The sequence below is a fragment of the Ambystoma mexicanum genome, chromosome 1p (genome assembly GCF_040938575.1).
Source record: "Ambystoma mexicanum isolate Mex_15411 chromosome 1p, UKY_AmexF1_1, whole genome shotgun sequence".
Taxonomy (NCBI): domain Eukaryota; kingdom Metazoa; phylum Chordata; class Amphibia; order Caudata; family Ambystomatidae; genus Ambystoma; species Ambystoma mexicanum.
Window position 1 is genome coordinate 142,593,359 of NC_090921.1, and position 15,487 is coordinate 142,608,845.

Here is a 15,487-nt window from a genome sequence, read left to right on the forward strand (position 1 = left end):
TATGTTGTGGTTCTGTAGGGCCATCAGAGGCAATACTCTAAGCTCTTCTTGCACTGTATTCAACAATTGTTTGGTTCCATTAGCCAATTGGAGCAGCTCATAACACGTAATTTGTATCCATTTCGCATTAGCTGCTGTTTGCACCCCAGGAAGACCGAGAGAGGGTAAAAAAACAGATGCTTTGCTGAACAATTTCAAATGGTGCAGAATAGCATCTATGCGCTGGGTGGGTGCAGCCGATATATAGTTACTCGATCTCTTCCTCCTTGTTATCTTTGGTTGTTCTCCTCGTGTCTCTGCTGGCCCTTTTGCTATTCTTCCAATACTGGGTCGATAGCTTGTTCAGTGGCATTAAATCCGCACAGGGCACCACCAGGGCTGTGGAGGGTCACCAAGGCACATACTCCTCCCCAATTTGGTGGTAGCTGAGCGTAAGTTCTTGATCTACAGACCCACCATAGATCCATCACTGCAACTGTCTCTTTCTGCAATGCCGTGATGCTCATTGTCCACTCAGAGCCAGTGTTCATCCCCAGCTCCACCGTCCTGTTTGTTCTGAAACACAAACAATACTGTGTAAGTGGGTTTATGTACCATAGGCAATGTTTTTCATCTATCCATGTTAAGGCATGTACATTATCATCCAATATTCTCCTGCATCCCGCATCTATTTTCTTCACCACCCTCTCAAATCCCACCAGACATTCGGCGCAACATTGTACCATACCATCCCTCTTTTCCATTTTCCATTGTGGTACACCAAACCCTTTATTCACATTAAGGGTCTGCTGAGGCACCAGGGTATATTGAGTCCTGCCGAATTCTTACAGAATATTCTCTTGTTTGTAGTGACCATTTGTTTTCCCTTCTGCGATCCTTCTGGGTTATACTCTAGTATCATGTGCTTGGTAGTTTTCTCCTGGGCCATGCTTTCTAGTTGTATATAGTTGTCTTAATATACCGCCTCGCCCTCATCTATCCATTTTACTTCAGCGATGTGCCCCTGGTACATCCCCTGGTTTTCCACAGAGACACATGCATCAAACATCGTCCCACCTCTTGTGGCAGGAATTGTTTTGGTGTCCCTGCGAGGTGTGAGATGAGTGAGCACACATAGCATTTGCGACTGGTGCTTCCTCGCCCCACCCTCTTCATCTCCTTGCACCACACGTTTTCAGATGCTAGGTCTGTAAAATCTTTCTATACTAGATATACTTCTTTTGGTACGTGTTTCCCTTCCACCATTAGCAGGTGTACTCGTATTACCCCAATGCAGTCAGAACCAGAAAAGCAGGAGAAGACAGAAGACAGAAAAATAAAAACTCCAATCCTATTATATTTGCATCAAATTTGTCCTTCTCCCATTCCCCCCATTATTCTCGTGCCACTATTTGCTTTCATTTATGGGCCTTCGATAGAGTCTTATTGCAGTACATAGAGTCAAGGACAATTGGGTAATACTTCCCATTAGGTGACGCTTCTCTCTTGTCTTCCTGTTGTGCTGCTGTTGTCTTCGCGGACGTCGGACATATGGATCCATGCCCGCCTTTCTTCTATCTTCACTGCCATTGGTGTTGCGTAGACAACTTCAAATAAACTGCAAAACCTGGGCTCCTTCCACTTTCTCACCACGTTGCAGACGAGAATCCTGTCGCCAGGATAGAGAGGCTGTGCTTGTGGAAAGTCCTTCTCCTGTTGGGTTCTCTTCAGTGTTGGTCGGCTGACATGTAGGTCGCGGAACTTGGCGGGAGATGTAGCAGAGACCATGTGTCATTTCTGTCAGATATGTTTTCATTTAGCCTCTGAGGATCTCTGAGCTAGGGTTTGCATCTGAACTTGATTGTGTAGGAAGGACAGGTGCATCCATCCTCCTACCCATTACAAGTTCGTGCAGAGTCAAGTGGTGATCTGTACTGGGCGAGTTACGGAGGGCAAAGAGAGCAAGGGGGAGGCAAGAAAGATGATTCTGGCACAGAGAAGAGGTTAGCTTCGCAAAGCGTTCTTTAAATAAGCCATTGAGCTGTACAACAATGCCATTCTCTTGTGGCCGGTATACTGTGAAAAGCTTGTGGGTTATCCCTAAGAGGCACATAATTTTATTATAAAGGTTGTTGGCAAATGCTGGCCATTATCTGGCCTTATCTCTTCACATACTCCCCAATCTTGGAAACACTTACCTCACCATAAATTTGGCAGAGGAACTTGCGTCATTCTTTGCACAGGGTCCTACCTCAAGCCAACATGAGGATGGACAGACAACCGTTACCATGTGCCTATACGAGGCACATCTGTCTTACATGTCAATATAATCAATATACAAGTGCTGGAAGGGCCCTTCTAGCTGAGGTATTGTTCCCCTGATTGTTTGACCAGACAAAAATTGTTGACAGGTTATACTGTTTCCCATAAACTCCGTCATTCTCTCATTCAAATTTGGCACATACCACCCTTCATTCATTTCTGCTGCTATACTTTCTTTAGATGCATGGGTGGCAAAGTGCAGCTGTTCTAGTGCTACACTTAGCAATGTTCTGGGCATTAGAGGCTTCCCGGTTCTATTCTGCCTCTGGATCAGGTTGCTGGGTGAGAATGAGCACCCACGCTGGATCCATAAGTCTTTTCCCTCTCTTGGTGCTTCTCCTTGCAGCTCTATAATTTGAACAATGGATATTGTGTTGAAACTCTCATCTCTCTCTCTTCCTCCCCATCCACCTTCCTTCCTGTTGCCATAAGTGGGGCTCTTTCTTTTGCCCCTGGGCCCCTCTTATACTTCCTTCAGGTAAGTATGCTGCTTCCTTCGCTGCTCTGTCGGATATTTCGTTCCCTACTGATATCCTGTCTTGTTTACCTGGGTGGGCAGCACATTTTCTTTATTGCCACTTCTACTGGTACCTTTAGGGCCTCAATTAATTGTTTAAGCAGCTCTGCATGTTGTACAGGAGTACCAGTCACTTCTTCTGAACCCTCTCCTTTCCCAAGCTGCTAACCCTGAATGTATTGTTGATGTAAAATAGGCAAAATTTGAAAAAGATTTAGCGGCACGTCCTTCCATCATATTTAATGCACTGATCATTGCCACTAATTCTGCTGCTTGTGCTGAGTAGTTTGAGGGTAGTCACTGTTGGGATGCTATTACATATTCCTCATGTATGTTGCACACTACCGCCACTCCAGTATGTCTCCTTCCTGTCTCTGGGTCTATACTTGACGACCCGTCAATAAAAAACATGCCACCCCCTGCTATTTCTTCTTCCTATGCCTTTATGCTCCCTTCCATCCTGTCCATGTGTACAATAGTTCAGGGGGGTTTGTCATCTGACAGGTGAAACCAGTCTCGTTTTAGTGCTTTCCAGTCTTCAAATGTTGGGCTCGCCTCTCCTCCTGCTTTGTCTACTCCATCTCCCCACACCTTTGTCTCAGCCCCTGACCAGTGCTCCAGCTCTCTGTACCATCTCTCAAAGTGTGGGCCCCTCAGGGATTTCCATGTCATTGCAATGGCTCTCTTAGCTAGCACACACACCATGTCCATAAGTTTCACTATGTGTCGCAATTTGCCTATTCTTGGGTACACGCAGAGTAGGCATTCCTTCGGGGGCCTTTTGTATCGCGTCACTCCTGCCCCCCTGCAGGTCTGTTCTATTCTGGACCAGAAAGTCTGAATCTTCTGGCATCCCCAAAACATATGCATCATCCCCGCTCCCTCTAATTTACATTGAGGACATAGTGGGTTGCCAGTCTTGATGATTTTAGCTATTTTCTCTTGTCATGTACGTTCTGTATAATACTTGTAGTTTGATTAGCCTGAATCGGGCATTTCTCAACACCTCTCTGGGGTATGTTAGGATTGTTTCCCATTCCTTTTCGGTGATTTCCTCCTCCAGGTCCATCCCTCACCTTGTCTTCAGAGTCTCGCTTTTGGGGTTGGGTCTATCCGACAGTTCGGCGTAGAGCCTAGATATTGGTCTCAAGCCATCCCCTAGGTTGTATAGCAGTGTGATTAGATGGTCTATCTCTGGTTCGTCTGGCCACTCTTGCCATTGTGTCTTGGCGCTTTCTCTGACTTTTCTGTACCATAGAAATTGGCCGGTGGGCAGGCCCTCGTTAGCCACCATGGTTTCGAATTCCCTGAAGGTTGCATCTTCGTACGTGTCTCCCCACGTGTAAATGCTGTATCCCTCCCACTGTCTCATTTGGGCTGGGTCTGTTTTCCCTTTGCATACTCATGCTGCTATCGGCATGTCTGGAGAGCAGGCCCTTGAGTCCCTCCGACACCCCCAGTAGGCGTACGTTGTTGCGCCTAGATCTTCCCTCAGCATCCTCTCCTCTTTCTTCTAGTATCCTGTTGCGCTTTTATAACTCCTCCACTTTGGTCCGGACCTCTTTAAGTGCTGTGGTCATCTCCTGTTGATTCGATTCTGTAGTTGTCACCCATTCTGCAAGGTTGCGCATATCTTGGTGCATTAATTGCATGTCCGATTTCACTTCCTCTATCTTGGTGTTAATAAATGAGCGGAGCCCTGATATTGCTTCTAGTATTTGCTCATCCTTAGTAAGCTCCTCTGGGGCTCTTTGGGTCGGTTCAAGTGCTTTGGTTTCCAGCCCTTGTGCCTTTGGGCGGGCCACCACGAAGGATTCTATGGTGCTAGCCTTGGACTTTCTTTTTGGGGGGGGACATGCCTCGCCCTGCTAATTGGGCTCTCAAATGATCGCTATGCAGTGCTAGTCCTCCCGTGCCTCGGGCCTGCGTGTATGTGTAGTTCTGTGATTGCGGACCAGCTTGTGTCTGGTTTGCCCTCTTTTTGCACTCTAGGGCAGTTGTGAGTCACCTAATCAGGTGGTATCTTCAAGGCGACGGGCTGATGGTGGCAGGCGACTATTGATGTTTAAAGTAGCACTGTTAGTTTTGGGATTCTGTGGCATTCGAGTGTTGTGTGGTTGTCAGCCGGTGCAGTGGCTCGCTTCTTATGTTGCTGTGGCATCTGGTCCCACTGCCCCCACCGCCGATCTTGGCAGATGTTGGCCTGCTCCAGCGGGGTTATAAGAATGAAGCCATAACAGATTGTTGTGTAAATGTTTACAAAAGTTAAATGGCAATAAAATACTTTAAAAATAAATTAGCCGGCCTCCTCATCTAAAGGCCCACTTCCTAAGGCCCCTGTCTGCTCCCAGTCCGCTACAAGAGCACTACTTGGGTGAATTCTGCACACCAGCACCTGCACTTCCATGATGCTGCTAACTCACTCTTCAAAGACATCCAGAATACAATAACATTCACACCTCCTTAACTATGGGTTAGTCCCCCCCCCACTGGACTCACTGCTACCCTCTTTTGACTTTTACTGTCCCTCTCTGCTTTTTTCTCCCATGTTTTCTTTCTCAATTGCATTGCGTTTTTACACCCTTTGCTAGAATCTGAACCCAAATTGTAAATTCCAAAACCTGATATGTTTTGAATTTTGGTTAAAAGCCGAATCTAGCTGTGTTTTGCATTTTGGTTAAAAGTCAAATCTAGCTGTATTCTGCTAACTTGCTCTGCACTTGACTTGTATTGTTGCTTCTCTGTAACATACTGGCCCAGTGACTTCACCCTTCTCTTTGTTCCACTCTTCCTCTCCCCCTTGCTTCTCCCCCTTTTCTCTCACTACCACATCCACTGCCCTTTCTGTTTCTCCTATCTTCTCCATCTGCTTCTCCATGGACTATCCTTCCCTTCTCACTAAGTCTGGTAGGAAGAAGTTCAAAAAGGATATCTTGGCCTTCAACCCTGGTCTCCCTATTGCTGACACCTATTCCAGTGCTTCCTCCAGACAGACCCTCACTGACATCCTCTTTGACGTTGCTTCGCCAGATCTATGGGCTCTTCATATGATCTCGGTGCTCTGTCCGTTCTCCTCCGCTCCAATTAATGGTGGCACCCACTGGGAAGCTCTCATGGCTCCCTTCGACTCCTCTAATGTCATAATTAATGTCTACCTTTATGTCCCCCTTATGGTCCAAGGCTCTCAGGCCAATCTCCTTCTCTTTGACAGGTGTTTCCCTCGCCTCATCAATTCCTTTCATCTCATGCTGTCCCCTCCTCCCCCCCTCTGGCTACTTGCCCTCCCTTCCCTCCTCCCTGACCCCACCTCGGGCTCCTTCTTCACCTCCGCAGTGCATACCTCAGATTTATACCCCTCCCCGGAAGACGTTCAAGGCTGGCAACCTTCTTCATCTTGCTACTCTCAACTCTCGCTCTGCTGTCAAACAATCCTCTGACATCTGCCACCTCCTGGAAGAAGTTGACCTCGATGTCCTCGGTCATACCGAGGCATGTTTCATGGGCAGCTCTGTCACAAGCTTTGACACTCTCCTCCCTGGTGGCTACAACATCCACTCCGCACCCAGATCCACTCGGTCCGGAGGGGGTGTAGCCCTTATGTGGATTCCTGCCTCTATCATTCCCACGCAGACATACTCCTCTTTCGAATGCCTTGTCTGCAGGCTTTCTCTCTCTCCTAGCCACTCTCTTAACATTGCCACTTTCTACCGGCCTCCTGGTCAGATCACCTCTTTTCTTTCTGAGTGGGTGGGTCTCTCCTCCTCCCTCCTGGCCTCAACCACTCAACTCGTCCATCTTGGTGACCTCAATATCCATCTAGACTCTCCTTGTTCCTTCTCTGTACTCTTCTGTGTCCTCTGTGATTCCCTCTATCTTTCTATCCTCCCCTCTGGCCCCACTCACTCGGCAGGGCACACACTTGATGTTTTGATCGCCACTGACCTCCCCCTCTCCATCCCTCCGACCACTCCTCTCTCCTGGAGCCATCATTCCCTCCTCTCCTCTCATCCATCCCTTTCTTCCCCTCAGGCCAAGCCTACCCGAACACTGCCACCTACCATCTGGAACATCAAGCCCATGAAGCGTGTGTCAGATGAGGCTTTCGCCGCCACCTTCTTCCCCCCCTCCACCTCTGGCTGACTCAAATCCTGACTCATCCCTGTCTATGCTCTACTCTTCTATTTCTGATACTCTTGATGCTCTTGCCCCTGTCATGAGGATCCATATGAAGCCCAAAGCCAAGTGTAATTCTTTGTATGGCTCTGACCTAGCTACACTTAAACGCAAGTGTAGGGTGGCTGAGAGGAAATGGAGGGCTTCTTGTTCACCCTCTGACAAACTGGCCTGTCGCCTGCTCCAAAGGCAATACTGACTCTCTGTCCACACTAAGAATAGAGCGCACATCCAAGCCCAAGTCTCTGCAGCATCTAACAACTCGGCCAAACTCTTTAAAATCCTCAAGGAGCTGGCCAACCCTGCTGCAGTCTCTACCTCTCCTGTCGCCTCCCAGGCCCTTTGCACGGCACTTGCCTCTCACTTCATCTAAAAAAGCCAGGATATCCTGTCCATCCTCTCGTCCCCTCCCCCTCTTCTCCCCTCTCCTTCTGTGCTCGCTGTACCTCCTACAGCCACCACCACCCCCTTTCTCATTCTTTCCTCTTTTCTCCCTTGACAAGTTCTTTATACAAAGTCTCGTCAAAACGGGTTCCTCCATTTTCTTCCAAAATCTTCAAGGACCACATTGACACCCTCGGTCCTGCCCTGGCTGATTTCTGCAACCTCTCCTTCGCCTCACGAGCCATCCCCTCCCCTCTGAAGCACTCTCTTGTGCACCCTCTTCTCAAGAAACCTACAGCTGACCCTTCTTGCCAGGCTAACTATCATCCAATCTGCATCACTCCATTTCTGGGCAAACTCCTTGAAAAGCTGGCCATCTCACAGCTAAACCTTCACTCTGATTTTGTTAGTTGTCATCACGACCATCAGTCTGGCTTTAGAGCTGCCAGAAGCACGGAAACTGCTCTCCTGAACATCTGTGAAGATCTGCTCTCCAACCTTGATTCTAACATTCCCTCTGTCCTCAAACTACTTGACCTTCTGCCTTTGACACGGTCAACCATACAATCGTGCTCAACCGTCTCTGTGACAACCCGGGTATCACCGATCAATCAGGCTCTGGCCTGGCTGACCTCTATCCTCTCTAATCGACCCTACCAGGCCCAACTTGGGTCCTTCCTTTCATCTATCTCCCTTTCTACCTGTGGTGTTCCCCAGGGGTCTAATATTTCACCCTTCACCCTGGCTTTTCAACCAATACCTGGCAACTCTCGCCCCCTGCATTGCCATTTTCTGCTCCAATTTTCAGTGCTATGCTGATGACACTCAACTCATTGTCAGGCTTCCCTCGGCCACCTCTTCTCCTTCTCTTTCTCTCTGATTGCCCATCTGCCATTCCGGATTGGTGTGCCGCCAATGATCTCTGCCTGAATGCCAGCAAGACAGAGATCCTCCTCATTAGCATGCCTTCACCCTCCTTTCATGTCACTCGCTGGCTGGCCTCCCATGGCCCTCCTCCCACCCCCACCTGCAATGCTAAGAACTTCAGGGTCATCTTTGACACCACGCTTTCCTTCTGTGCCCACATCTCTGATGTCTCTAAAAAGTCAAACTTCTTACTGCACCTCTTCAGAGGTACTCTGCCTTTACTCTCCTTCCCCCAGAAGCTTACTGTCTCTCGAGCCCTGGTTCTCTCTAGGTTGGATTATTGCAACAGCCTCCTTCTAAATCTATCTGCTTCTTTTCTCCACCCTCTGCAACTTATCCAGAACAGGACTGCGAGACTGGTCCTTGAACTGAAGCCCTGGGATCACATCTCTTCAGCCCTGAAATCTCTCCACTGGCTCCCACGGATTAAATTCAAGACCCTTTGCATTGTCCACAAGGCTTTCTGGGGCCTGGGTCCAAAATACCTTAGCTATCCCTCCATAAATACCTTCCCTACAAGCTGGGGGTAGAGCTCTGTCTTTGGGTGGGGCCTCCCTCTGGAACAGCCTCCCTGCCACTCTGAAACTTGAGGAGAACCAACTCTGGTTCCGAAAGAACCTCAAGACCTTCCTCTTTGCTTCTGCCTTCGCTCCTCCTCTCCCCTGCTGATCTGTTCTGTCTTGGCATCATGCACCCGGTTACCCTTTCGGGCCCAGGTACCTGCTTACCCTGCCACCCACCCACACTGCCTCCACGCAATCCCTTGCACTGGGGTCTGTATCTGTAACTGTCACAATCCATGCCCCTGACCCCCTCAGGTATGGCAGCCCCCTGGCAGCAGTGGGGCTAAAGCCCTTCACACTGGCCCCAAGGGCCTTGAAACTCCATCAGAAACATACATGGAGTCAGTCCCGGCACCTTTGGCGCCAGGCGCATTATCAGGAATAAAGCAATACCAGTTTTGGACCTTAATCCAACATGGAGGCCTATTACACAGCTAAGTTCTTTAGCACCAAGCCATGTGGTCTAGTGTTTTGGGTGTGGCTGGGCTTGGAACTACTTGGACTGGAACTACTTTACCTGGGCTATTTAAACCACACCCAAACAGCAGAACACGCTTCGCGTTATTCTGCACTCCTGCAGCGTAACGCTCACCGTGTCCAGCTCCTGCTCATCTGCTTCTCCGGCGGCCCGATCCTGAAGCCCTAGATCCGGATTCCATTAATATCCTGGAAGAACAAGAACAGCATTAGCGAGCAAGAACACTTACCTGTAAAGTAACCAGTCTTGAATCCATCCTGGCTTCGCTTACCTCGCTCATCTCCGGAGTTCGCCGCAACCTGCAAAGGTAAAGAAACAAGGACAGCATTAATAACAATTCTTACTTGGGCAAGCAGCGAGTCCTGGCAGCACCCTCTGCTTCTCTTACCTAGCCCATCTCCGGGTTTCACCGCAACCTGCAAGGGAGAAGGAACAAGGTCAGCATTAACAAAACACTTGCTGGGCAAGCAGCACTTTGATCGCCAATCACTCCGGAACATCACTGCAACCTGTACAAGAGAAGAGAACACAAGTTAGCAATTAACACCAATAAACAGCGCAGCGCTCCGCGCATCAATAACTAACCGTGGTCTTCGCCATCGGCGTGGCAACTCCATGATCGTAACTATCCCTGTGAAAACAAAAAGAGGCATTGTTAGGGAACAGCGTAGTGGAGCAAGACGCCGGGAAGACAGAGAAAACGGAGGGAAAAAAAGAGACAGAATAAAGACGGAAAAAACATTATAATTCACCTGGAAGACAGCAAGCAGAGTCAGAGTCACAGCCTGTCTGGACCCGACATAAGGGCACACGGACCAGTGAAGCAACTAGGTCCACGGAACGCCCGCACCAACCACACGCCCCTGCACAGAGACGCAGGACAGAGAGTTCAACGACCAAAACCTAAGGTGAGCAATAACCCCAAGGGAGGGGATTTGGACCAGAGGGAAGTGGGAGTCCACCCATCACAGAACCAGTATCTTAACCCTCCATTCTCCCGTTATAGGCGCTACCCAACGTCTGGCACATAACCAAGCACAAAGGGGTCCGGGATAGCGCTTAGACCTCCATCCAGTATCATGTGGCGCCCCCGTGGATACCAGGTGAGCATAACAGTAACCCTACAGCCCTCCCCTTTTTTCTGCACTCATCAGGCACACCTTGTCTGTTGCCTCAAACCTAGCACTTGCCACTCACTGACTTCAATACAATTGTTTGTTGCCTTTTATCATTTATTTATTATTTATTTGTATTCCTTTGCTCTGCTCTTTCTACCTCTCCCTCCCCTGCACTTTCCCCTTTCCCTCTCCCATGCACTTGCACATTCTCAGTGTCACTGGGCCTAGTAATATCAGTGTTTTGTTCTCCATTGTTTCCCTACTTTGCCTTATCGCGCTCTGAAAAAAAACATGTTTTCGAGCACAATACAAATAAAAATATCAATAGCCGGATGCCCTTTGTGTGGTTAATGTGCTTTTTGATTTCTCGAGGATGGGAAATAGTGAACGCTCCACGTAAAGCACTACGGGGCACCCCATGGTGATTGATGCTGCCTTTTCTATGGCAAATGCTGCAGCAAGAGCGCTTGTTCACAGGGGAAGTATCCCTGCATCACTGGGTCTAGAATACCACTGTAATAGGCCAGTGGCTGGTGCCCCTGTGGCTTCTTTTGTGTGAGGACCATTGTCATCAATGAGCCGTCTGAATGTGTGAACAGAAACATGTTCTCTGTAGTCTGGGGAGGCCAGCAATGGCGCGTGGGCCAGTGCGTATTTTAGCTCTGCAAAACTCTAATTAATTTCAGGTATCCATTTTAGTTCTCTATTTGTGCTTCTTTAAGGCCTTGCAATAGGAGTTTTGTGAATGTGGAATAATCTAACACCCAAGTCCAACAGTAGTTGCATAGCCCCAGGAATTTCTCCATTTCCTTCCCTGTGTGTGGGCGTGTGGTAGAGTGAATTGCCTGTACCCTTTCTGGTGTTATCCTGCACCCTTCAGTGGATATTATCTGTCCCAGATACACAACCTCTTTCTGGCAATATTGCAATTTACTTTGTCCACCTTATATCCTTTGTCTGCTAGCAATGTCTGAAGGTACACTGAATCTGCTCTACACTCTGCCTCTGTTTCGCTACATCTAAATAAATCATCAACATACTGGATTACTATACTTGGTGTTTGTACATTGCTCAGGTACATCTGGATCACTCTGTTAAAGATGATTGGTGACTCACAGTACCCTTGGGGCAAATGAGTGTGCTCGAATCTGGTCCCGCAATATGTGAACGTTGTCAAGTATCTTGAGTCTGGGTGCAATGGAATAGAAAAGAATGTGTTCTTCAAGTCGATGACTGTAAAGTACTTCGCATTTGTCGGGATGTTGCATAATATTGTGGCGGGGTTCGGGTGCAACGGAAATTCTGCCTCAACCACATCATTAGGTGGTGCAGCTCCTGGATGAAGCACGATGACCCACACTTCTATTTCTTTATCGGGTATATAGCTCTATTGAATGACGATGAGGATGTCTGGATGATGCACTGCTGCCAAAGTGCGTGAAGAGTAGAGTATATTCCCTTCTGCTTCTCTGGACAATGGGAATTGTTTCACGCGGGTCAATAGGGCCTCTTCCCTTAGCTTTATCTGCACTGTCCCCACTCCTTTCCGGACCCGTACATCATGGGGCCCCTTGGTCCATGATTTCTCTGGCACATTTTTGAGATCTTCTTCTATGTGTTTGTTCCCTTGTTTCACTAACTGTGTTAGCATTGGCACTAGTTTTTCCATTACTTGAACTGGACACAGTATCTGTATCTGAAACACCATCTCTCCCACCTCTTCCTCATCGGAGAACAATTGTTCATCCGTTAGTCCTGTTATTGTCAGTGTTGGGTCGATGCATAGCACTGTGCGCCATTCCATATTGTCATTGTCCATGTCTTTGCATATCACTACTTCCTCTAGCTGTAACAACACTGATGCCACCTTCATGTCATCCTTCTGGCACTTTGGTCTTAACAGAAATTCTGAGGCCAATCAGAACACCTTTCCTTGTATCCCCCGGACCAATCCTAATAGAATCTCGACCCCGTACAAGAAAATTATTGGGTACAAGGGCTGTGCTCGCCGGGTGCTTTGTGCAGGCATCACCAAGAGGAGTATGGCCACGCATGTGTAATAAATGCCCACCATCCCTTTCCCCGTGAATGATATAGTTGCATTTAGCTTGCTGATCAAATCTCTTCCTAGTATACTGATTGGAGTGTCTTTGGAGTATAGTAGTGGTGCTACAATGTGCCTTTTGTAACTTGAACTGTGACAATCGCCCCAGAGAAGTCCTGCGTATCCATCACCTTGTTTGATAATGGGAATTCCCCCTCCCTGATGCAGGCTATGATTGCTCCTGTGTCTATAAGAAAGGAATATTCTCTTGGTCCTATTTTCACTGCTACCTTGGTGGTCATCAGTTACTGCTAGGACTGGAAACACTATGGTTTTCTGTGGCCCCCCTATTGCTGCGTGTCACTTGGTGGGAAAGGAAAAGGATTTCCCCCTACAACGCTGACCCTGGTGTAATGGTGCACAATGTCCTCGCACCACTGCAGTCCCTGCCTACAGCGCTGCAGGTTGTGTCACAGCTGAGGCCTCTATCTCACCATCCGTTGTGCCTCCTTGCATCTGTGTCCCACCCTGGTGTGAGGGCATCTCTGCTTGTTGTGATTGTACTGGAAGAAGCTGCATCTGTTGACACTGCCACTGTATTGAGCGAATCCCTTTTGCTGTGCCACTTGAATCACCTGTGCCTAGGCTTGCTGCATAAAAGGGTAGGTGCGCGCCAGGTGCCACATGGTGCCTCATGTTCTGGCATATGTAACACGGTCCGAAGACTCTGGAGCAGTAACCATGTGCCCAGATGTCCCCTTTATACCAATGATGTGTTGCACCCCCTACTCAGATATAATGGTGTCTGCAAGGAACCGGCCCGGTCTATCGGCCTCCCTATATTACCTTGCCTGAATTGGATAATTCATCAGGCGTACCGCTCTGTCTGCCAGTTCCGTACATTTCAATAGGTTTCCTTTAATGAGACCCAATAATGCTCTATTGTGGGACATACCATACTCATTCTCCTGTTGTCTCAGGTCAGTTTCAACTCTACCCAGTTCTCTTCTTGTTTCCCTCAGAGTATCCATGCATATTGAAATCACCTCACCACTAACCCACACCTTAAAGGCCTCCCATACTTTAGAGTAGTGCTGAACAGAACCCTCATTCCTATGAAAGAAGTCTGTGATCCTCTTGCGCAGTGTCTCCAAAAATATTGAATCTAGTAAGAATAGAGGTGGCATGCGCCAGGCAGGGCAGGGGTTGGCGGGGTGATCCCGTCCTAGACTACTGTCAAAGTGACCAGTGATTGATCGGAGACGGTTCTAGGATGAATCCTGCATTCCTGCACCTGTGCCATAAACACAGCCGAAACCAACCAATCGTCAATCCTGGACTGTGCGTCATGTACCAACGAGTAGTAAGTGAATTCTCGTACCCCAGGGTTGCGGTCCCTCCATGTGTCAACTAGATCAATTTGTTGCATAATATGCAGAATTGTGCGGCCCACGCTGGGTAGCCTTGGAGCGGTCAACCACACAGTCCAAAATTGAGTTCAAGTCACCTCCACAGATAATACAGGAGTGCCCACCCCCTATTAGGATGCTCAGCACTTGGCCACAGAATTCGGGGTCATCTAAGTTGGGGTCATACGTATTGACCAGTGTTGTGTCAATGCGGGCCAGTTTGCCCCATAGGATCACATACCTCCTCTGTGGGTCTATACAGCGTTTGGCTTCCTGAAAGGGGAGTGACCGGTGTATCAGCATCATCACTCCTCTGGCCTGTGAGGAGTAATCCGTATAATAACGTTGGGATTCCCAGCTTGAGTTAAGCGACCTTTGGGCATGTGTCTCCTGTAGCATCACCACCCTTGGGCCATGACAGTTAATATACGCCAATACCTTATGCGACTTGATAGGATGATTGAGGCCCGGACATTCCAGGCCATGAAGGAAATCGTGTCCCCTATAGTGTAATGATTATGTTAAGTAGAAGACCAAACTTGCATGCATGGACAAGAAGGAGAATACTGCAATGTGAAATTGAGGGACAGGCTGCACTGGTTTTCGGTACAAAACATGTTAATACAATTTCAAAACATTTAAACCCCTGTAACTTTTGTTCTGCTTGTACGTCTTTTTACTCCCAACTCGACACATTTCCATCCCACCACCCACATCACCACCCCCAACTTGACGATGGACCCCAATGGAAAAAAACAAAAAAAGTTCAGTTTCCTTGTTGGTCAGTCATTATCCATAATATTGGGATCATTGTTGTGTGGGCGAGGTCTGCTGCCATGATTGCTGTCACGCCTTGGCAGTGGAATACAAATAGAGGCCTTATGTAGGTCGCGGCATCAGTTGGGTTCTCGAAGAAATGTGCACGGCCACCATGCTGAATGCACAATTTGGCTGGATGCAATGCATAAGGGACTTGTCAGATGCGTAGCAGTTGTTTAACAGGATCATACGAATTCCGTTGAGCTTGTCCGTTTGCAGAGAAGTCCAGGTAAATGTGAATATCTGAGGCCTTGTATCAAAGCGCGCCCTTTTCCCTAGCCAGGTCCAAAATTAGATCTCTGTCTCGATAGTTAAGTAGTCTAGCCAGGGTGGTGCAAGGAGGGCCCCCCAGCTTGGTGACAGGAGCCAAAACCTGATGCGCCCTCTCCACAATGAAGTGCAGGGAGAACTTTGAGGGATCAAACATCGTTTTCAACAGGTTTTCGATCAAAGGTTCCATCGAGCCCTTGCAGGCCACTTCTGGGATTCCAATTATACGGATATTATTGCACGTGGAGCATGAGTCTAAGTCCTCGCACTTGTTGCAGATCTTATTGACTTCTTGTTGCAGCTGTGCTATATCACAATCATGTTTATCGACCTTGTCCTGCACGTCACCAATCCTTGTCTCAGCTTCGGCTATGCGGGCACCTTCCTTCTCCAATTTAGATTTCAGAGAGCCTATGGCGAACATGATGTCGTCCAGTTTCATGTTAACCGCAATGAATCCGTTCTGCATTGCAGCCAATAAATG

The 15,487-nt window shown here is 48.2% G+C and overlaps 1 protein-coding gene across 1 annotated transcript in view; it reads right to left on the reverse strand.

Moving 5' to 3' along the window:
* Positions 1-224: 224 nt before the first annotated feature.
* The window catches only part of LOC138567210 (alpha-2,8-sialyltransferase 8F-like), a 364,915-nt gene continuing 349,652 nt past the window's right edge, over positions 225-15,487 (reverse strand). Inside the window, exon 7 of the mRNA XM_069645198.1 lies at positions 225-555. Coding sequence (XP_069501299.1) covers positions 312-555 — 244 coding nt within the window. The 3' untranslated portion in view covers positions 225-311. The remainder of the gene's footprint in view (positions 556-15,487) is intronic.